General features: G+C 56.2%; 1 protein-coding gene across 3 annotated transcripts in view; it reads right to left on the bottom strand.

Moving 5' to 3' along the window:
* Positions 1-833: 833 nt before the first annotated feature.
* The window catches only part of CBFA2T2 (CBFA2/RUNX1 partner transcriptional co-repressor 2), an 85,656-nt gene continuing 64,108 nt past the window's right edge, over positions 834-22,381 (bottom strand). For 2 of the 3 annotated variants that reach the window (XM_068149744.1, XM_068149746.1), the window contains exons 3-11: positions 17,169-17,410; positions 15,780-15,869; positions 15,058-15,239; positions 13,240-13,493; positions 11,946-12,031; positions 10,147-10,336; positions 6,274-6,342; positions 4,442-4,632; positions 835-2,765 (exon numbers count right to left, since the gene is read on the bottom strand). In XM_068149744.1, the coding sequence (XP_068005845.1) occupies positions 2,481-2,765; positions 4,442-4,632; positions 6,274-6,342; positions 10,147-10,336; positions 11,946-12,031; positions 13,240-13,493; positions 15,058-15,239; positions 15,780-15,869; positions 17,169-17,410 (1,589 nt within the window). In that variant the 3' untranslated portion in view covers positions 835-2,480. Of the gene's footprint in view, positions 2,766-4,441; positions 4,633-6,273; positions 6,343-10,146; positions 10,337-11,945; positions 12,032-13,239; positions 13,494-15,057; positions 15,240-15,779; positions 15,870-17,168; positions 17,411-22,381 lie in introns of all 3 variants that reach the window. The other variant, XM_068149745.1, reaches the window with a different exon arrangement.

Raw genomic sequence — 22,381 nt, 5'->3', positions numbered from 1 at the left:
CCTGCTCGCCCTACAGCCCCGGGCACGGCCCCCTGCTTGCCCTACAGCCCCGGGCACGGCCTCCTGCTCGCCCTACAGCCCCGGGCACACAAATCCTCCTGGGCTTTGCTGCAGGGGTATGGACAGAGCCCCTTTGCAGGACCTTTGCCAAGGGCACACAGCAGGCAGGCAGCTCAGGGCTGCAGCAGTCTAGAGCTCACCTTGGCTGCCACCTCCATCCCTCCCCCAGTGAACACCTGCAGGCTGGGTGGCAGCTTCCCTAGGCTGCTGTAGGCAGAGGGGCTCTAGTGCCACCCCTGCCGGGGGCTGCCCTAATCCCAAGGACACAGCACCCTCATGCCCCCAGGAGCCATGCCAAGAGCTCTGCCATGCCCAGCAGCCCTGGCCCTGTCTCCTGGGGGACAGAGAGCTGCTCCCAGCTGCCACTCCAGAGCTGGGGCTGTTTTGCATAACAAACCTGTGCAAACCTGTGCAGGGCTGGGTGCCCCCGGGGCAGCAGCTCTCCCTGAGGACCAAGGCTGGCTCAGCAGGTCACTGGCTCAGCCCCAGCACTGCAGCCTAGTCTGGGCTGCAGCACCGTGCTGGGCTGTGCACCGTGCTGGGCTGTGCACCGTGCTGGGCTGCAGCCCAGTGAGGCAAGGAACTCCAAAACTCCATGATCACTTTTCCCACGGATCATGGAGCAGCTGGAAGGGGCCCAGCACGGTGCAGAGCCCAGCACGGAGCTGCAGCCCAGCACGGTGCAGAGCCCAGCACGGAGCAGCAGCCTAGCACGGTGCAGAGCCCAGCACGGTGCAGAGCCCAGCACGGTGCAGAGCCCAGCACGGTGCAGAGCTCAGCACAGAGCAGCAGCCCAGCACGGTGCAGAGCCCAGCACGGTTCAGAGGCCCAGCACGGTGCAGAGCCCAGCACGGTGCACAGCTCAGCACGGTGCACAGCCCAACACGGAGCAGAGCCCAGCACGGTGCACAGCCCAGCACGGTGCAGAGCCCAGCACGGTTCAGAGGCCCAGCACGGTGCACAGCCCAGCACGGTGCAGAGCCCAGCACGGTGCACAGCCCAGCACGGAGCAGCAGCCCAGAACGATGCACAGCCCAGCACGGTGCTGCAGCAGTCAGGGCCTTGCTGAATGGCTACTGCCCTACAGCCTGCTGGGGAGCAGTATGGGAAACTGGCACAGCAGCCCAGGGGACACTGCCCAGCCCTCTGCTGGCCCCCATGAAGCATCTGAGATCAGCTCTGCTGTGCCCCAGAAGAGCCCTGTTGGGGGTCAGTGTTGACCTTTGGGTTTCCCTACCCTGATCCCTCCCCTCCACAACACCTCAGGGACGCTCTGAGCGAAGGATCTCTTTGGACTGACCACAGAAGCCCCTCAGGAGTTCACTCTGAGCCTGCAGGGGGTGGGGTGGCCTCTGAAAGCTGGATGAGGTGGCAGTGGCTGCACCACTGCAGCCCCCTGGGCTGGGGGTGAGAACCCACACAGGACACGGAGTCCTGCTTGCTTGTAACAGTTTGGCCAAGGCAAGTGGAGAGAAGAGACCACAACTGACCCGTCAGCACCAGGGAGGAACGCCAGGGCAGGAGCTCTCAAGCCGACGACTTCCACGCAGTGAAAATCCCCAACCCAACATTTTCTGCATAGCTAAGTAACAGAGGCCAGGTGGAAGGGGCAAGAACTGCCTGCAGCCCTTCCAGATCTGCTCTGTGCTAAAGGCCCTCCCCGGGAAGCACCCAAACTGTCTGCCCCATCTCAGACTGGGACTAAGGCCAAGCCATCCAGAAGTGACCAGCTCCATGTTCCTGGCACTGACATTTGGTTTAGAGCAGATGGTTCCTCTCCTCCCACTGCAATCATCAGCTGCCAACTTGCTGGCAGGAGGAGAGGAGAGAGGAGGGCTTGGCTTTTGCTATCCTGCTGGAGGACAAGATGCTGCTGATGGGAATCAGCTCTGCTCTGTCCACAGCAACACCCAGGCAGCGCTGCCACCTGAGACACTGCTGCCACCTGAGACACCGCTGGCTGGGAGCAGGGCAGAGAGTGGCTGCAGGGTATGAAAGAAAGGTGGCTGCAGGAGGTGGCTCAGGCACCTCAGGAAGGAGCTGGAGCATGCTTAACCCCTGAGGATCTGACCCTGAGGATGGGGCTCAGTATCTCCCACATGCCCTGGCAGCGCTCTCCGCTGAGTCTGGGTCCCCCCAGGCAGTGCCTGAATTCCTCCAGGGTCCCGAGTGACTCTCTGGGACCCCCCTGCAAAGAGACAGGCAGGGAGGGGCCACGGGCAGGGCTGGCCCCAGTTCTTCACAAGCCACAAAAGAAAAGGGGCAGGACAGGAAGTAGAACCCCCAGTGCTGAGAGCCAGGTGTCAAAGGTGGCAGCTGGTACCAGTTGCTGTGGGGGGTGGGGGTGGAGAATGATTTTGGCTTAACCCCCCCCCCGCCCCAGGGAAACGAATCGAGAGGGCTGAACCCAAACCTGCCCTTCAGAGTCCGTTTGTCTCTATGGCAGTGACAGAGGCCGGGGTGGAGGAGCGGGAGGTGGCGGCAGAGCTCTTCTCGAGGGCGGGGCTGGCCACGCCGTCCAGGCTCTTGGCGGAGGCGGCTCGGGCCGCGGGCAGCGCCAGAGGCTTGCTCTGACCGTGCAGGCTCTGGCCGCAGATGCGGTGGTGCCGCTCCCAGTCCTTGTGCTGGCAGAAGGAGCCGCAGTAGCGAGCGATGTTGCAGCCGCTGCAGGTCTCGCTGGCCTTGCGCCCGCAGTTCCAGCAGCTCTGCAAGACCACAGACACCGGTGCTGCAGGAGGGGTCGAGCTCCCGGGAGCTGCTGGCTGGTGCTGACTCGACAGCTCTGGAGGGGGCTGCTCACCCCCACCCCTCCCCCCACCCCTCCCCCTCTGGCCCAGATTTAGCAACGTTCAAATGAACAATCCATTAATTCCTGCTCTTTCCCAGCCCTCTGCCAAGGCTGCTAACTTCTGGCCTGCCCCAAACCGCCTGCCAGGCTGCACCCGGCACATCCCCTCCCCTAGATCCACCCAAGTGCACAGAGGGAACAGCAGGCAGGACTCAAAAGCAGGCTGCAGATGCTGCTCCTGGCTCCTTTTATTTCCTGTTCGAAGCAGCTCTGCACTGGGACCGCTCCCAGCCAAGTGCTCTCCGCAGGGATTTCAGCCTTGCTGCACAGGCACCATTTGCTCTGCGCCCTGCCTGGCTGCACAAGAGGTCGGAGCAGGCTCATTTGGAAAAGAAAAAGCTCATTTGAAAGCCTCCCAGGCAGGTGGAAGCACTGCCAGAGCCCGGGCTTCAATCTGGAAGCAGAGCAGAGCCCCTCTGGTTGCTGGGAGAGCTGTCAGCTGGAGGGCTCAGGGCAGCCACCGCTCCCCTGTGAGCTCAGCTCTGAGCTGGGGGGCAAGGGGCCAGTGATGGGAGCTGAGGCTGCAGCTGCTGCGAGGAGAGTGGGGGAGGAACAGCTCCCTGCAGCTGGACCTGCACACTGCAACTACAGACTGGGGAGGGCAAGTTCAGCGGTGGGGATGCAGCCTCTGCTCGTGCCTGCCTGCATCCAGCCCTGCAGGCACCTTGCACCAGGCACCGCTTCTGCAGCCAGCAGCAAAGAGCTGCAAACCAGGGGAGCAGGCTGGGGGAGCAGCTGGGCTGCACTGGTCAGCCCTGCTGCAGGGAAGAGCAACCTGTGTGCTGGACGGCGTCCAGAGAAGGGCCATGAGGATGAGCAGAGGGCTGGAGCTGCTCTGCTGAGGACAGACTGAGGGAGTTGGGGCTGTTCAGTCTGGAGAAGGCTCCGAGGAGACCTAATTGTGGCCTTCCAGGATCTGAAGGGGGCTCCAAGAAAGCTGGGGAGGGACTTTTGAGGGTGTCAGGGAGGAATAGGACTGGGGGGGGTGGAGCAAAACTAGAAATGGGGAGATTCTGCTTGGATGTGAGGAAGAAGTTGTTCCCCATGAGGGTGGTGAGAGCCTGGCACAGGTTGCCCAGGGAGGTGGTGGAAGCCTCCTGCCTGGAGGTGTTTGCAGCCAGGCTGGATGTGGCTGTGAGCAACCTGATCTAGTGGGAAGTGTCCCAAGCAGTCCCTGGTTGTTTCACTGGGTCCAGCTCACAGTGCCCAGTGGTGCCTTCGCGTGGCTGCTGCTCACTCACAGGTGCCACAGGCACTGTTCAGGCTGATTCCCCTGACAGCAACATCAAAAGCCAAAGGGCTTTGAATGGTATCAGCTTTACCCCTCTAGATACAGACAGGAGAGGCCTCCAAGCCCAAAGGGATGGAGGGTGGCCCTGCCCATAGCAGGGGGGTTGGGACTAGGTAATCCTCGGGGTCCCTTCCAACCCTGACAATTCTGTGACCTGCAGGCTCCAAGTCACTGCCAGGTAGGACCCGGAGGCTTTCTAAGACTTTAGAAGTCCCTTGCTAGGATGCCCCCTGGCCCCTTACCTCTGTGGACTCCTCCTGCTCGTTGATGACCAGGAAGGCATCCTCGGTGGCCTGGCGCTTGGCGTCGGCGATGGTCTGCTCCATGCGAGCCCTCTCGGAGGCGATCATCTCGAAGGCCTTCTGCTCGGCCTCGGCCACTGCCTTCTGCACCTCCGACATGGCCTGGCGCTTCACCTCGTTCACAGCTTCTTCTGGAAGGAAAGTGCAGCCTCACACCCCTGCCCCAGCTGCAGGGGAAACCCCACCCTGAGACCTGCAGGTGCCATGGCTGGGCTGGGCGAGCTGTGGGGCACGCTCAGCTCCACCACTGCCAGGTCACACGGGATCCCCACTGCCACAAGGAGCACAGCCCCAGGCACAGCTCAAGTACTGGGTTCACTCTGGGGACCCTCACTGCAACAAGGACATTGAGGGGCTGGAGCATGTTCAGAGAAAGGCAAGAAAACTGGTGGAAGGCCTTGCACACAGGTCCTATGAGAAGCAGCTGGGGGACCTGAGGGTGTTCAGCCTGGAGAAAAGGAGGCTGAAGGGAGACCTCATTGCTCTTTGCAACTCCTTGAAAGGAGGCTGGGGCCTCTTCTCCCAGGTAACAAGTGATAAGATGAGAGGAAATGGCCTCAACTTGCACCAGGGGTTTAGGTTGGATATCAGGAAAAACATCTTCCCCAAAAGGGTCATTGGGCACTTGAAAAGGCTGCCCAGGGAGGTGATGGAGCCACCATCCCTGGAGAGGTTCAAAAGATGTCTGGATGAGGACCTTAGGGACATGGCTGATGTTAGTCAGTTAGAGGGTAGAAAGGCTCTGCAGAGGGACCTCGACCGACTGGAGAGATGGGCAGAGTCCAACAGGATGGCATTCAACAAGTCCAAGTGCCAGGGGCTGCACTTTGGCCACAGCAACCCCAGGCAGAGCTACAGGCTGGGGTCAGAGTGGCTGAGAGCTCCCAAACAGAGAGGGACCTGGGGGTGCTGATTGACAGCCGCCTGAATGTGAGCCAGCAGTGTGCCCAGGTGGCCAAGAGGGCCAATGGCATCCTGGCCTGCATTAGGAAGAGTGTGGCCAGCAGGAGCAGGGAAGTCATTGTGCCCCTGTACTCTGCATTGGTTAGGCCACACCTTGAGTCCTGTGTCCAGTTCTGGGCTCCTCAGTTTAAGAAGGACATTGAGAGACTTGAAGGTGTCCAGAGAAGGGCAACAAGGCTGGGGAGAGGCCTTGAGCACAGCCCTGTGAGGAGAGGCTGAGGGAGCTGGGGTTGCTTAGCCTGGAGAAGAGGAGGCTCAGGGGTGACCTCATTGCCCTCTACAACTACTTGAAGGGTGGTTGTAGCCAGGAAGGGGTTGGTCTCTTCTCCCAGGCAAGCAGCACCAGAACAAGAGGACACAGTCTCAAGCTGTGCCAGAGGAGGTTTAGACTCGAGGTGAGGAGAAAGTTCTTCACCGAGCGAGTCATTCATCATTGGAATGTGCTGCCCAGGGAGGTGGTGGAGTCCCCATCCCTGGAGGTGTTCAAGAGGGGATTGGATGTGGCACTTGGTGCCATGGTCTAGTCATGAGGTCTGTGGTGACAGGTTGGACTCAATGATTCTCGAGGTCTCTTCCAACCTTAGTGATACTGTGATGGCTGTGTACTTGGAGATGTTAGGTTATGGTTGGCCTCTGTAGTCTTAAGGTCTTTTCCAACCAGGCCATTCTATGATTCCATGATCCAGGTGCACTGAGGAACCCAACATGCATTTCCGAGGGCATTCCTGCCCCAGGGCCCCGGTGGGAGCCCCTGCCCTAGGTCCCCTGGCAGGAGCCCCTGCCCCAGGGCCCTGGCAGCAGCCACTCACCAGCTTTCTTCCAGATCTCCTCGGTGACGTAGCCTGTTCCGGCCCTGCTGCTGAACTCCCGCAACGAATCTGTGGGCACAAGGGACACAGGCACAGGTTGACAAAGCCTTGTCTCGCCCCACTGCTGCTGAAGTGCCCAGCAGTAGCTCCCTGCACCCTGGGGCAGGGCAGAATTCACCAGCTAAAGCTCAAAGCAGAGGACTCTGACAGCTGAAGCCATTCATCAGACACTCAGATGATAAATTACTACATTTAATTAGGGCCTTGCATCATTTATGAGGCTGTGGAAGCCATCTCCATCTCCTGGTGCTCTCTAACAACAGGCACTGCTCATCAGTCTGAGCCATCAAACATCTGCACTGCTCAGCACCTCTGCAGCCACCTCTCCACAGCCAGCAGTTCATCTTCAGCACAGCACTTCCCATCCCAGGGACTGCAGGTGACGGCCAGCCTGGCCTGCAGCAGCTCTGATGCTGAGGTGTGTACATTCCCCAGCACCCACAGCCTGCCAAGAGCCTGTGACAGATGGGGGCAGTCACACAAGGACCTCGACACAGGCTGCAGGCACGTGGGGAAGCTGTTCAGAAGCCTTGCTCTGGGTTCTGTGTTCTATCTTCAGAAACTTCCTGAAGGGTCAAAGCAAAAACTGATTTTGATCAAAGGCTGGTGGAAAACCAAAGCAGCCCAAGGAGGTGGTGAGGTTATTGCAGCCTGTGGCACAACTGGGGATCACAGAATGGCTCAGGTTGGAAGGGACATCAGAGATCATCTACTCCAACCTCCCCACTGTGGGAAGGGACACCTCTCAGCTAGACTCAGCTGCTCAAGGCCTCAGCCAACCTGGGCTTGAACACCCTCAGGGAAGAGACACCCACAGGCTCCCTGGGCAACCTGTGCCAGCATCTCACCACCCCTGCACTGAAGAACTTCTTCCTCAGCTTCAGTTTAACCCTGCTCTCCCTCAGCTTCAAACCATTCCCCTTGTCCTATCTCTAGGCACCCTCAGGACAAGTCCCTCTGCAGCCTTCCTGTAGGCTCCCTTCAGGCACTGGAAGGCAGCTGTAAGGTTCCCCTGGGGTCTTCTCCAGGCTGGACAACCCCAGCTCCCTCAGCCTGTCCTCATAGCAGAGGTGCTCCAGCCCTTGGATCATCTCTGTGGCCTCCTTTGGACTCTCTCCAACAGCTCTGTGTCCTTCTTATGCTGGGGACACCAGAACTGGAGGCAGTATTCAAGGTGGGGTCCCAGCAGAGCAGAGTCAAGGGGCAGAACCACCTGACTGCACCTTCTCACAACCACAACAGAGCCTGAAAATCTGCCTGAGGTCCCACGAGCTATGAAAGCATCAATGACCTCTTGTGTGCTTCATAAATCACATCAATGACCTCCCCAGTTCATAAAACAAACTGAAGTGGCCTTCCAGTACCTGAAGAGGGCTACAAGAAGGCTGCAGAGGGAATGCTTCCAAAGGTCTGCAGTGCCAGGATGAAGGGCAATGGTTTAGAGTTGGAGAAGAGCAGATTTGGATGTGAGGAACAAGTTCAGCACCATGAGGGTGGTGGAATGCTGCAACAGGCTGCCCATCGAGGTAGTTGAGGCCCCGTCCCTGGAGGCATTCAAGGTCAGGCTTGACAAGGCTCTGAGCAAGCTGCTTTAGTGGAGGATGTCCCTGCTGACTGCAGGGGGCTAGGCCTGCATGACCTTTGGAGGTCTCTTCCAACCCAGACCATTCTGTGATTCTATGGTATGACCTTTCACGAGGTGGGGCTGTCCCTTAGCCATCATCTGTTCAACAGAGAAGGGCTGGGAGCTGGCTGTGCTCCCTGGGCTGTCACACAGCCAGCTCAGTCTCCTTGCAGGAGGATTCACTCTTTGTGTTGCACACCAACAAAGTTAGACAGAAATCAAACTGAGGATGGGGTTAGCTTGACATGATTCTTCCTGTCAGAAAACATTCTTATCATCTACTGCTCAGGGCTGGGTTCTTTGATCTGCAGCAGATTTGGTGGGTAAAAGAGAGTCAAAGCAGCACTGTTTCTTGTGTAGGGCCAAAGCCCTGCATGCAGCAGGGGGAAAAGAGTTACTTGAATAAAGTTAAGTTGGCTCATGACCCAGAAATAGCCCTGAGAACCCAGGGAGCAGCTCCTACACCTAGAGCAGCCCTGAGTATATTTAGCATTAGCAGACCTCTGCACTTAAGATCCTTTAGGCAAGGCAGGATGGAAGGGAGGAGGGGTGGGACCCAGCATCTCTCCTGCCTTTTCACCTTCTCAACTTTGGATGAACTCAGCTTGGTTTGGTCAGCAAGGACAGCTCAGTGACAGGGAGAATGTGGAGAACCTCCCCTATGGGGACAGGCTGAGAGGGTGTTGAGGTTGTCCAGCCTGGAGAAGAAAAGGCTCCAGGGAGACCTTAGAGCAACCTTCCACTATTTGAAGGGGGCTGCAGGAGAGCTGGGGAGGGACTTCAGACAAAGGCATGGAGTGACAGGACAAGGGGAAACAGCTTCAAACTGGGTGAAACTGGATTTAGGTTGGACATTAGGAAGAAATTCTTCTCCATGAGGGTGGTGAGGCTCTGGAACAGGTTGCCCAGAGAAGCTGTGGAGGCTCCAAGCCTGGAAGTGTCCAAGGCCAGGTTGGATGAGGCCTTGAGCAATGTGGTCTAATGGGAGGTGTCCCCACCTATGGCAGGAGGGCTGCAACTAGCTGATCTTCAAGCCCACTTCCAGCCCAAACCATTCTGATTCCATGATCCTCCTGACACTGGCAGAAGCTGCTGCTTGAAGCTGTCTTCAGACACCAGCAAAAGCTGCTTCTAGGAGCTCACCCATGAGCTGATGACTTGTCTCCCTCCCAAGCTTTAAGCACTGCTTTAGTCTTTAATTCCTAGATTCACAGAATGGTTTGGGTTGGAAGGGACCTTAAAGGTCATTGAGTTCCAACCCTTCTGTCATGGGCAGGGACACCTCCCACCAGCCCAGGTTGCTCAAGGCCTCATCCAACCTGGCCTTGAACACCTCCAGGGAAGGGACATCCACAACCTCCCTGGAATTCCTGTGACAGTGTCTCCTCACCCTCACTGTCCTAATCTCCAGTCTAACTCTGTCTATCTATTATCATCTGAACACATCACCAATCCCTTTATCATAGAGCCACAGAATGGTTTAGATTTAGCATGGAAGTCATTCTGCCCTGTGCTCAGCACTGGTTAGGCCACACCTTGAGTCCTGTGTCCACTTCTGGGCTCCTCAGTTTAAGAAGGACATTGACAGACTTGAAGGTGTCCAGAGAAGGGCAACAAGGCTGGGGAGGGGTCTGGAGCAGAGCCCTGTGAGGAGAGGCTGAGGGAGCTGGGGTTGCTTAGCCTGGAGAAGAGGAGGCTCAGGGGAGACCTTCTTGCTCTCTCCAACTCCCTGAAGGGGGGTTGTAGCCAGGTGGGGTTTGGTCTCTTCTCCCAGGCACCCAGCACCAGAACAAGAGGACACAGTCTCAAGCTGTGCCAGGGGAGGTTTAGGCTGGAGGTGAAGAGAAAGTTCTTCCCAGCAAGAGAGACTGGCCATGGGAATGTGCTGCCCAGGGAGGTGTTGGAGTCCCCATCCCTGGAGGTGTTCAGGAGGGGATTGGATGTGGCACTTGGGAGCCATGGTTTAGTTGTCAGGAGGTGTTGGGTGACAGGTTGGACTTGATGATCTCTGAGGTCTTTTCCACCCTAATTGATTCTATGAAAGGAACCTTCAAGATCACCTGAGGCAGGGGGTTGGGACACCTGCCCCCAGCCCAGGCTGCTCAAGGCCTCATCCCACCCGGCCCTGAAGACCTCCCCACAGGGGACCCAAACACAGCTGTGCCCTAGCCAGCCCCCGAGCCGCTCACCGCTGCCCAGGGAGTCGGAGCTGCTGGGGCTGTGGCGCGCCAGGAGCTCGGTGCCGGCCTTGCGCGGCTCGGCCTCGCTGCAGCGCCGCTTCCAGTAGTTCAGCTCCTCCCGGTCAGCCTCCTGGCAGCGCCGCAGCACCGCCATCGAGCGCCGCGTCTTCTCCACCATCTCCATGATGCAGTTCAGTGCCTGCAGGGGGGGACCACAGCCTGTCAGGGCTCTGGGGTGGGTTGACATTTCCACACACACCACCCCCACCCCCCCCAACATGAATTTTGCCAGGCCAGCCCAGCTGGCAGCAAGTGGAAGCTGTATCTACAGGCAAACTACAGTCTACAGCGGAAGGCAATGAATGGGTACAAAATACACAGGACTCACAACATCTACAGTTAATAAGGGAGCTGGGGTTGCTTAGCCTGGAGAAGAGGAGGCTCAGGGGAGACCTTCTTGCTCTCTCCAACTCCCTGAAGGGAGGTTGGAGCCAGGTGGGGGTTGGTCTGTTGGTCTCTTCTGCCAGGCAACCAGCACCAGAACAAGAGGACACAGGCTCAAGCTGTGCCAGGGGAGGTTTAGGCTTGAAGTGAGGAAAAAGTTCTTCCCAGCAAGAGAGACTGGCCATTGGGATGTGCTGCCCAGGGAGGTGGTGGAGTCCCCATCCCTGGAGGTGTTCAAAAAAGGATTGGACGTGGCACTTGGAGCCATGGTTTAGCTGTCAGGAGGTGTTGGGTGACAGGCTGGACTTGATGATCTCTCAGGTCTTTTCCAACCTTACTAATTCTATAATTAAACAGCATAAGAACTTTGACCAAGGGAAGCTACTAGCTTCTCCTTTTCTGCCCCCTCCCCTACCCCTCTGCAATGTGGTGTGAAAAATCCATGTTAGATGCAGTCCTGGTCCCACAGGCACTGCAGCAGTGCTGAGTGGGAAGGAGGTGGTCACACCTGTAGCATGGCCTTGGTCACCACCACAGGAGATCACTAAATAACTTCAGGTCATGCTCCTCGAGATGGAGAGGAAAAACCTCACTGCTTTCCTAAGGTACCAGAGCGCTCGTGCAAGGGTGGGCTGTGATTCTGGTGCCAGGAACCCAACTCACATACATGCAGCTATGGGGCCTCTAATCCAACCTTCATCCCCCAAGAAAAACCATCCCAGCAGCTTTAGAACATGGCCAAGCATGAGGTCCCTCTGATCTGTCTCTGCACTTATGCTCAAAGCTGAATTTCAGTCCCATCTCTTCAGAGGAACCCTTTAGCAAAGTGCCTGGAAGCTGCCTTGCTCATATGGAAAAGGCTAAAGAACATCTGCCAGATGTCCCAACTCTTGCTGTTGGGGCCTACCTGAGGCCCATAAAGGTTGGAACCTCAGGGAAGGTCTTGGAAGCAGCAATGATGGCCTTGCTTATTTTCTAAGCCCACATCCTCACGGGACATAGCACATCTGCAAGCTTCTCAGTCCAGTGCTGCCCAGGACTAGGCCAGAAAAGACCCAGGTAGGGACAAGATTGGGTTTGGTTGCTCAGTCAGCTAAGGCAGCCTGTGGTCATGCTCTGCAAAAGTTCCCCAGCTCCAGACACATTATCCAGGGTGATTTTGGCATCTACTGACTGTGAGCAGCAAAAACCTGTCAGGGAGGTGCTACTGCTCCTATGTGCCCTGCCACTATCCACCTTTTTGTGGGGGCTTGTCCTACAAGCCTGGGTATGGGATGCACAAGAAGAAAAGGACAAACTGGGGCAGGTGGAAGCCTGGGTGGCTGCATCTCAGAGAGCTTCCCACAGCCCCTGGAGTTCCTTACGTGATCGAGATGCTTCCACTCGTCAGCCCACTCTCTCTCCGTTAAGCGGTGGTCCACCAGCTCGTCCTGGTAGCCTCCATTCAAACCTGCAACAAGGCACAGCCAGAAGAGGCATTGCATGGATCATAGATTCATAGAATGGGTTGGGCTGGAAGGGACCTGAGAGACCACACAGTTACAACACACACCCCCTTGCCATGGGCTGGGACACCTCCCACCGGCCCAGGCTGCTCAAGGCCTCATCCAACCTGGCCTTGAACACCTCCAGGGAGGAGGCAGCCACAGCCTCCCTGGGCAACCTGTGCCAGTGTCTCCCCACCCTCATAGAGAGGAATTTCTTCCTAATCTCCAGTCTGAATCTACCCTCCCCAAGCTTCAATCTATTCCCTCTCTTCCTGTCCCTCCCAGCCCTTGTCAAAAGTCCCTCCCCAGCTCTCTTGCAGCCCGCTTCAGGTACTGGAAGGCTGCTCTAAGGTCTCATCAGAGAGGTCTCTTTTCCAGGCTGAATAACCCCAACTCCCCAGGCCTGTCCCCACAGGTGAGATGCTCCAGCCCTGAGCCAAGGTTTGTTCAGCATTAAATCTGCAGAACACTCTGCCAGCCAACTACAACAGGCTGTAGTTGTAGTTGTGCTGTCCTGAACCCAGAACAAGGCCAGGAGGCCCCACACCATCAAGTGCTGGGGTGGGGGGGAAGGTGGCCCTGGAGGGATAATAAAGAGCTGTACTTCCAGCTATAGGACTTTGAAACACATCTCAAGGAGGTGGTTCTGCAGGGGCAATCCCACATCAGTGTTTTTATCCTTAACTGCATCCCTGTATGCTACAATCCACTCACAGGTCTGGATGTGACCTGCCTGGGGAGCTGGATCCCTCAGGACAAAGCCCCAGGAGCTCAGAGCCTGTGATTCAGGCTGCCCTGTTGGAAACACAGCCTGCACCTCCCACACCCCCCAGGGAGAAGTGGGGCCTGGGGGGCAGGCTCTGCTCTCCTGCTTTAGTGATCTTGGAAAAGCTGTTTTCCATTTCCCTGACCCCACTCTTGCCTGCTGGGTTGGCTACACCCAGCTCACAGACCAGGCCCTTAACCCTCAGTGGCTCTGTGTGTCTATAAAGGGAAACACAAACTTTTCATCTTCCCATGCCAGTGGTTTCCTCTGAAGTCCCTCTGCAGAGGCTGTGCCCAGCACTACACAGTTTTGGGTGCCAGCAGCCAAGCAGGGCCTTAAAATGCTGCAGCTCAGCAGCTGGACCTCCCAGCACCTACCACTAAAAGCCTCCCAAGGCTTTCTCACCAATGCCACTGTGCCTGTCCCGCATCTCTCTGTGCTCCAGCAGCTTGCTGGGGTCCCTGTAGAGGTGGGAGGTGGCGATGTCTTCCAAGGTGTAGTGCTGGAGGGGTGGTGGGGTGGGGTGGAACTGTCCCCCGGGGGTCATCAGAGGGATTGTCAGGGCAGGGCTGTGCCGGGGCGCAGGGCTGATGGTGCAAACCCTCTTGGCTGGAGGCTCCGTCGGCAGTGGCTCCCTCTCAAAGCTGCTGTCCTCCCTTCTGCAGCCACACAGCAGAGAGAGAGAGGAGGTTGTTAGCTCTACATGGACCTGCTCAGACAGAGCAGAGCAGGGGTTAGGGTTATTAGGGTTAGGGTTTCATGGGGCTTAGGGTGAGGGGTTGGGGTTATTAGGGTGAGGGGTTAGGGTGTGGCAACCAGCACCAGAACAAGAGGACACAGTCTCAAGCAGTGTCAGGGGAGGTTTAGGCTGGATGTTATGAAGAAGTTCTTCCCAGAAAGAGAGATTGGCCATTGGAATGTGCTGCCCAGGGAGGTGGCAGAGTCCCCATCCCTGGAGGTGTTTAGGAAGAGACTGGATGCCTGGTGCCATGGTTGAGTTGATCAGATGGTGCTGGGTGATAAGTCAGACTCGATGATCTCTGAGTTCTTTTCTAACCTGGTTAATTCTGTTCTATTCTGTGCTGGTTTTACTGGGGTGTAAAGGCAGGGAGATAAACCACTCAGACTCAGAGAATGCTTTGGGTTGGAAGGGACCTTTCAAGGCCATCTAGTCCCACCCCCAAACACACTCAGCTTGTGAACAAATCCACGGAGTGACCCTGGCAAAGAACAAGTTCAAGATGCCCCAGCGCTGTGATTCATCTTCCTGAGCATGACCAAATTAAAATTTCACAGTTTGGGTGAGTTTGAGGCATGCTCCACATAATTACATAACAGCTTCTGGCTCTGAATAACAAGTAGTGAAAATGAACCACATCCTTCCCAGCCCTGATCCAGCCTCCACTCGCTGCCCAGGGAGGTGAAGAACCACTCAGTTCTCCAGCTCAGCCTGGTGAGTGCTACCAAGCAGTGCCTCTGGGACAGAGCCTGCCTGCAAGGTTCCCAATTTGAATTCACAGTGCAGGAGCAGCAGTCATTGGTGTGTTATTAACAGCCAGAACAGTTGCTGGGAGTGATGAGATTCTACAGTTTAGTCCTGGATGCTGCTGGAAGTTTAATGGAATTACAGAACCACTGAGGCTGGAAAAGACTTTTAAGATAAGCAAGTCCAACATTAACCCAGCAAGTCTGCTGCCAAACCATGCCTCTCAGCACCACATCTCCATGGCTTTTAAGTCCCTCCAGGGATGGGGACTCTATCACTTCCATGGGCAGCCTGTTCCAGGGCTTGACAATGCTTTGAGGATGATTTTTTTCCCAGTGCACAACCTAAACCTCTCCTGGGGCAACCTGGGACCATTTCTTCTTGTCCTCTCACTTGTTACTAGGAAGAAGAGACCAACCCCCACCTGGCTCCAACCTCTTTTCAGGGAGCTGTAGAGAGCAATGAGTTCTCCCCTGAGCCTCCCTTTGCTCCAGGCTGAACAACCCCAGCGCCCTCAGCCACTCCTCACCAGACCTGTTCTCCAGCCCAGCTTCACTGCCCTTCTCTGGGCTCACTCCAGCACCTCAGTGGAGTGAGGAGCCTAAAACTGAACTCAGTACTTGAGGTGCAGCCTCAGCAGTGCTGAGTGCCTGGGGACAGTCACCTCTCTCATTCTGCCAGCAGCAAACCTGAGCCCAAAGCGACAGCTGCCCAGGCAGAGGGGTGAAGGCTGTTACCTGTCCGGGCTGTGCCTCTTGCCGTTGCCATTGACCTCGATGAGCAGCTCAGAGGAGTCTGCAGGGGAGGTGGTGCTGGTGTTGAGCAGGATGTGCTCATGCTGTGCCAGGTACTGGGAGGGCGTCTGCTTGGCAGCCCGGGCGCAGTGCAGCAGCTCGCGCTGCAGCAGCGGCAGGTTGGCCTGCAGAGCAAACACAGGGCTGCTTCACAGCCTGCAGGGGGGAGCTTCCAGCCCAGCCCACAGGCTTTGCTCTGCACACAACACCCTGCAGCCCCACACAGCAGCCTCCAGCTCCTGCTGCCTGCGCTGCCAGAGTCACTCAGACCTTCCCCAGAGCTGAGCAGGGCCTGACATCGATGCACCCGAACCCCAAGCGGCACAGGAAGTGCTCCCTGCTGCCAGCACCCAACCACCCTAGAGGTGTTTTGTATGCCAATGCTGCCAGGATTCTAGACCTGAACATCTGCAATAAGGTTGAAGGATCAGAAGCTGCCCAGTGGAGCTTGCTCTGGCTCCTTTTCCCCTGCCACAGGAGAAGCCATCTGGCATTCAACATCGTTAGCTTGCCACAAGCTAGTCCCACATGGCCAAGGCCAAGGGCTGTGCAGCCTGTCTTGGATGATAACAGGTCCCCATGGTGCCTCAAACAAGAGGTTTTGCAGAAGGACACACTGCACAGGGTCACATGGAGCATCAGCAAGCACCCCAGCCCCCTGTCACCTTCAGGAAGGGGATCACAAATGGCCGGAGGGGGAAGTTGGTTGCCTCTTGCAGCTTGCAGTGAAATTCCTCGATGGTCACTGTCGAGTTCTGGGAAAAGCAATGAAGAAATGCCATGACAATTTGTTCTTATTTTCAGACATGTGGGAAATGGCTCCAAACAGAACTGGAAGGCAGTCTGCATCTGCCACTGCAGGCCTGACGGGGTTTGCATCAGATCCTGCCTCATGCAGCCAGGGAGACGCAAGCCAGCGGAGCAGAAACACTGCACTAGGCAAGGGGTGAAGGCTGCACACAGCCAGGCACTGCTTGGCCCAGCAGCCTCACAGCTCTGGGGCCAGGAGGCAGAGACCAGCTCTGGGAAAGCAGCAGGACCCAGCTGGCATCTCCTACAGTCCAGCCAGGTGGCCTGGGGCAGGCTGCGGGGAGCCAGAGTGGTTCCAGCTGCTCAGAGCTGAATGCTGTTCTGTCCTCCTGCCTCCCTTTCAGCTCTTCCCATCTAATCCATCCATGAAGTCATCAGGAGCCTGCTGCTCACCCCACTAGCACCCTCCTCACATCCCCTGTACCCATTGAGGCTGGGTACTCCCTGGGATAAGCAGCATTTGATAACCTGCACGTACCGAGTTCAGCCCTGCAGCAATTACCACAGGCAGTGGTGACAACGACAGTCAGAGGAAGGTGCACAGCCTCTTCCCTGTCCAGCAGTGTAAGCCAAGGTACTGCCTTACACCCATGGAATCTATCCTGCACTGTAGGTACACACCCTCAGCAAAGCATAAGCATAAGGGTCATGCAAAGGTTTGGGTCAGAAGGGACTTAAAGGGAGGAGGCATCCACAAGCACTCTGGGCAACCTCTTTTTGAAAGTCTCACCACCCTCATACTGAAGAACTCCTTCCTAAGGTCCAGTCTAACCCTACCCTTCCCTTCAGCTTAAAACCATTCCCCCTTGCCCAGTTGCTAGACATCCTCATGACAAGTCCCTTTGCAGCCTTCCTGTAGAATCCCTTCAGGCATTGGAAGGCAGCTCTAAGGTCTGCCCAGAATCTGCTCCTCCAGGCTGAACACCCCCAGTTCCCTCAGCCTATCCTCATAGCAGAGGTGCTGCTATGGCCATCCTTGTGGCCTCCTCTGGACTCACTCCAACAGTTCTGTGTCCTTCTTACGACACTTCACCCAAATCCTTCCAGGCTTCCTTCGGTTTAGCTGCGGAGCAGCTCGTGCCAAAGCCACTGGACAAACAGCATCGTGAAATCCACCAAAGCCAAGCCAAACACCACAGAGCCCTGCTCAGCAAACAGCTCTGCTTGTGGAGACACAAAGAGAGGTGAGCTGGGCACGAGCTGGCTGCCAGGAGCCCGTTCCAAGGGGCAGAGCGGGAGCTTACCACCAGCGCCAGGACCAGCGTGCGAACCTTCTCCCCGATCTCCGGCGAGATGTCGTTGCCAAACTGCTGCAGGGTGGTGAGGAAGCGCTTCAGCTTGCTGAGCTGCCGGGCACCACACGTGGCAGGGAGCTGCTGGTTCGTCAGGGAGGAGGAGGAGGAGGAGGAAGGCCCGTTGCTGAAGCGCTGGGGGGGGGATGGTGCCCCGTTCAGCGTCGGGGGGGAATGGTTGATGCCGTTGGGCACTGCAAGCGGGAGACAGAAGGCACGGTCAGCATCGGGCAGCAGGGACATGGAACGGCTTCGGTTGGCAGGGACTTCACCACTGAGCCCACCCCCCCTGCCAAAGCCATACAGGAACATGTGCAGGTGGGTTTTCAAAGTCTCCAGAGAAGGAGACTCCACAGCCTCTCTGGGCAGCCTGCTGCAGGGCCCCAGCATCCTCAGTGTAAAGACGTTCCTCCTCGTGCTGAGGTGGAACCTCCTGTGTCCCAGCTGATACCTCTTGTTCCATATCCTGTCACTGGGTTGGAGTTGGAAAGGTCCTTAAAGATCATCTAATTCCAAGCCCCTGCCATGGGCAACTAGACAACTTCTACTAGACCAAGCTGCTCAAGGCCTCATTCAACCTGGACATGAACATCTCCAGAGGGGGCATCCACAACCTCCCTGGGCAATCTGTTCCAGTGTCTCCCCACCCTCACTGTACATAATGGTGTGTAGAAGGATCCATCTTCCACCCAAGAGCCTGCTGATGCTGGTTAATTGCTGCTAGTAAACAGGGCAAGAACCAGAAAAGGGGCTATGGCCAGAGCAGAGCCCTCAAACCCTGCTGGAGGGCACCCAGCAATGGAGCCAGTCACCAGCAGCATGTCTGTCTTCTCCTCAACCTTCCCCCTGAGCTCATGGGGATGTTCTGCACCATCCAGCACCTGAGAACCATGCACTCAGGCAAGGCATCCACAGGAGCTCTCCTTTTGGGGTTGCTGAGGTGTGACACCATAGCCAGTAGCTTCCTGTTCTTTTTTTCCCCACCTTTTTTCAGTGAGTTTCACATCCAAAGCCACCAAACACCAAAGCAGGGACATCCCCATTGGCATTTGAGGCAGCTCAGGGACATGTGGTGTCAGGTTGCATAAAGCAGCCTAAGAAATTAAAGCAGCCCAAGGAATTAAAGGTGCTTTAGCTCCAAGTTTCCAGCCCTTGGCAAGAGCTCCTGAGCAGTGTCTTCTGACCCAAGGCTGAGCCATCAGTGCCCCTTGCAGCCACAATCCCTCTAGCAGACACCCCAGGACGTGTGCCCCACCTTGTCCAAGGATGGCTGAAGCACCCTGCCTCATGTGACCTGCCTACAATGCCTGGGGCATTACAGGGAGTTCTGCAAGCATGGTTGTTTGTTCCAACCTGCTCCCATCTGCAGCTTCACCTCCTGTGAGCAGCAAGCATGTCGAAACAGACCACGGGGCTGGAAGTCCAGGAGCTCAGCAAGAGATCAGAACAAACTGTTGACATCCCCAAGAGCCCTTGTGCAATCTAGAGCCCTGGCTGAAGAGCAGCTGTGTGCCTGGGGCCCCAGCTCCCAACAAACCCAGAACTTCAGAGGTGAAAAGTACATCATGGTAAATATAGCCCCAGCTGAGCCACTGGGCGAGCCCCAAAGCCCAGCCCTGAATTTCTTGTGGATGCAGGCACAGAAAAGAAGGCCATAAGCTGCACAACCCACTTCAGATGGCAGTGCTCAGAGCAGAAGCACTGGAGCCACCTGGCAGAGCTGCCCCTTGCATGTGGGGAAGGTGCATGCTGTGGTGCAACAGCAGCTTGCAACAAAAGGTGTCAACATTTCCCCTCCAGGTGGCAGGACCATTCCAAATCCCCACAAGGACCATTCCCAAACCTCACTACAGGCAGCAGGAACAGGATCACAGAATGCACCAGGTTGGAAGGGACCCTCAAAGATCATCTTGCCCACCACCCCTGAGCTGGGACATCTCCAACTACCTCAGGCTGCTCAGGGCCACATCAAGTTTGACCTTGAATGTCTCCAGGGATGGGGCCTCAACCAGATTTCTGGGCACCCTGTTGCAGTATTTGACTCCCCTTGTTGTAAAGGAAGTACTTGAGCAGTTAAACCACTCTGGGGCACATCAGGGTGGGATGCTGGAAAGGTTCCACGCACCTGGACTTCCCGTGGTGAGCATGGGAGGGAACCAGAGAAGATTACCCAGAGTCAGTTAAGATGCAAGGGAAAGATAAGGCTGAAGAGACCATGAGGTGGTTCCTGCTAACTAGGGAGTGACAGGCTCTTCTGGGGCATAACAAAGATGTGTCCTTTCCTAGGCAGATGATGAAATGAAGGTGAAGGCCAGGATTGAGAGGATGGAGATGCAAAGGCAAAGCTTCCCCAAGGCTGCAGAGGAGGAGAGATGACCTGCAGAGACAGCCCATCCTCACAGGGTGAGCTGCCATGGAGTACCAGCAAAGGCTGAGCCATGTGAATGGCAAAGCTGCTAGCAATGAAAAACATTTCTTCCTCTAAGTGTTATAAACAGGGAGAAAGCTGCCCAGAGAAGGTCATCTCCAACAGGGCTGCACAGCTCCATGCTCTCTGGTGGCCATAACCAAGGTGCTTTACCCCCTTCTCCATTTCACTTCCTCTTCTTCTGTCAAATTAAAGACCAGGGACAGCAACCAGCTCTATTTATACCCTGGGAGAAGCAAGGGCTGTGCAACCCACCCAGGGCTGGGGGGAATCTTCAGGGGAGGCTGCCAAGGCTGGGAGTGGTGCAGGCTGATGGACTCAGGGGGCTCAGGGCTGCTGTTAGGCGCAGCCTGTGCAGTGGTGCTCACCCTGCCTGAACCCCCTGCAAACGGCGTCACCGCAGGGCTGCTGGCAGTTATCTGATCCTCTGCACCAGGATCTGCTCCCCCACAGACCACAGAGCAGGCCTGGGACCTCTGCTTCCAGGTGAGAAGACAGGGGGGAAGCAACTGGTGCTGGACTGAGACTGGTGGGATTACAGCTGTGGGGGGAGGAGATTGCTGTGAGCACAGAAGTCATCACCTAGGGCTGCTGTTAACCCTGCCTTAGCTCCTTGGTACTCAAAGACTCTCCTTGCTTCTCCAACACTTCTGGTACTGATCTACAGGCAGGCCTTGCCTTCCTGCTCTCTTGGGGTGCATTAACAGGAGGGTGATCAGCAGGTCAAGAGAGGTTCACCTCCCCCTCTACTCTGCCCTGGTGAGGCCAGAGCTGGAGTATTATGTCCAATGCTGAGCTCCCCAGTTCAAGAGGGACAGGGATATACTGGAGAGTATCCAATGGAGGCTATGAAGATGATGAAGGGACTGGAACATCTCATGAAGAAAGGCTGAGAGACCTGAGGCTGTTTAGTCTGGAGAAGAAAAGGCTGAGAGGGGCCCTAATTAATGGTTATAAGTATCTGAAGGGTGGGTGTCAAGGAAAAGGGGCCAGGCTCCTTCCAGTGATGTCCTGTGCTAGGTCAAGGGGCAGTGGCCACAAACTGGAGCACAGGAAGTTCCAGCTCAACATGGGAAGAAACTTCTTTCCAGTGAGTCTGCTGGAGGCAGGCTGCCCAGAGAGGCTGTGCAGTCTCCTTCTCTGGAGACTTTCAAACCTGGTCTGGTTGTGCTCCCGTGTGACCTGCCCTAGGTGATCTGCTTTGGCAGCAGGCTTCCAAACCCTACCATCCTGTGATTCTATGATTCCCTCAGCCTGCTTCTCCTCAGCTGCCCAAGCCATGGGCTTTTGCAGGGCAGGGCACACCCCCACTGACTCTTACAAAGCCCTCTGGTGCAGCTGAGAAGTGATAAAACCCCAATGAGTAAACTTCCCCACAGGCTGCATCTCTCAGCTCTCTTGGAAACAGCAATTAAGTCATCTGCAATCAGCAGAGCCAGGCTCCCTGGCCCCTAGCAGTGTGCCAAGCAACCTCACTGGAAAAATTAATTTCTGTCACTTTGCTAATGGTTTTTTTTTCTGCCTGAGCAAAAGGAGAGCCATTAAAAAACCCTTGGTGCATAAAGCTGGGGACAAAGTGGCTGGCAGGGTAACCTGCTGGTTAGAGCCACTGCCAGCAGCACTTTAGAGTGTCCTGAAAGAGGCTGGAGTCTAGCTCTGAGATCACTGCCAGAGCCAAGCACTGAGACAGCACAGAATGGTAGGGGTTGGAAAGGACCTCCAGAGATCATCGAGTCCAACACCCCCTTGCCAAGGCAGGGCCACCTAGAGAACACAGGAACACATCCAAGCAGGTCTGGAATGTCTCCAGAGATAGAGACTCTGCCACCTCTCTGGGCAGCCTGCTCCAGGGCTCTGTCACCCTGAAATTCAAGAAGTTCCTCCCCATGTTTAGATGGAACGTCTTAGCTCCAGTTTGTGCCCATTACTCCTTGTCCTGTCACTGGGCACCACTGAAAAAAGCCTGGTCCCATCCTCCTGACACCCACTCTTGAAGTATTCATCAGCACTGTTGAGATCCTCCCTCAGGCTGCCCTTTTCCAGACTCAAAAGCCCCAGTTCTCTCAGCCTTTCCTCATCAGGGAGATGTTCCCTTCTCCTCAGCATCTTTGCAGCCCCTTGCTGTGCCCTCTCCAGCAAGCTCCTGACCCTCTTGAACAGAAAATCCCAGAGCTGGACATGGTGTTCTAGATGTGGCCTCAGCAAGGCAGAGCAGAGGTCCCAGAGACCATTGTGGGCAGAGCCAGCCAGGGAGACACCTGGCACAGGGGAAGAGAGGGGAGGAGAGCCTGGAAACTGTGCCACATGCTGGGGGCAGATAACTCCATGCTCAACACAGCAAAGCAGCTTTGCTCCAGAATGATGCTTTCAAAAAGACATTAAATGTCTTAAATGCTGGCTAAGGGTGGGGGGAAAAAAAAAGACTGTGCCCTTTCCAGGCTGTGAGCAAAGGCTGTGAGTCCATCCCAGGCACAGAGACACTCAGCCTGAAGGGGATGCAAGGCTGAACCACAGCTGAGCAGAGCCAGGATCTACTGCAGCTTAACAGCAAAAGGTCACACAGCCAAAGTGGAGCAAAGAGAAGCTGGGTGGACAGCAAGGGACTTCCCATGCTGGGAACTTAGGAATAAAAGGGAAACCTTCTAATCTCAGCTGCAGAAATGCTGCCTGCAAAGTGAGATACAGCAGAGTGGGAATTAGCTCCTCCAAAAGATCTCCTGCAAAGCCTGGCTGAAGC

The sequence above is a fragment of the Melanerpes formicivorus genome, unplaced genomic scaffold (assembly GCF_026170545.1).
Source record: "Melanerpes formicivorus ecotype bairdi unplaced genomic scaffold, bMelFor1.0.p_v2 SCAF_19, whole genome shotgun sequence".
In the NCBI taxonomy this organism is placed as follows: Eukaryota; Metazoa; Chordata; class Aves; order Piciformes; family Picidae; genus Melanerpes; species Melanerpes formicivorus.
The sequence above is the reverse complement of the archived record's forward strand: the minus strand, read 5'-3'. Positions and strand labels throughout refer to the sequence as shown.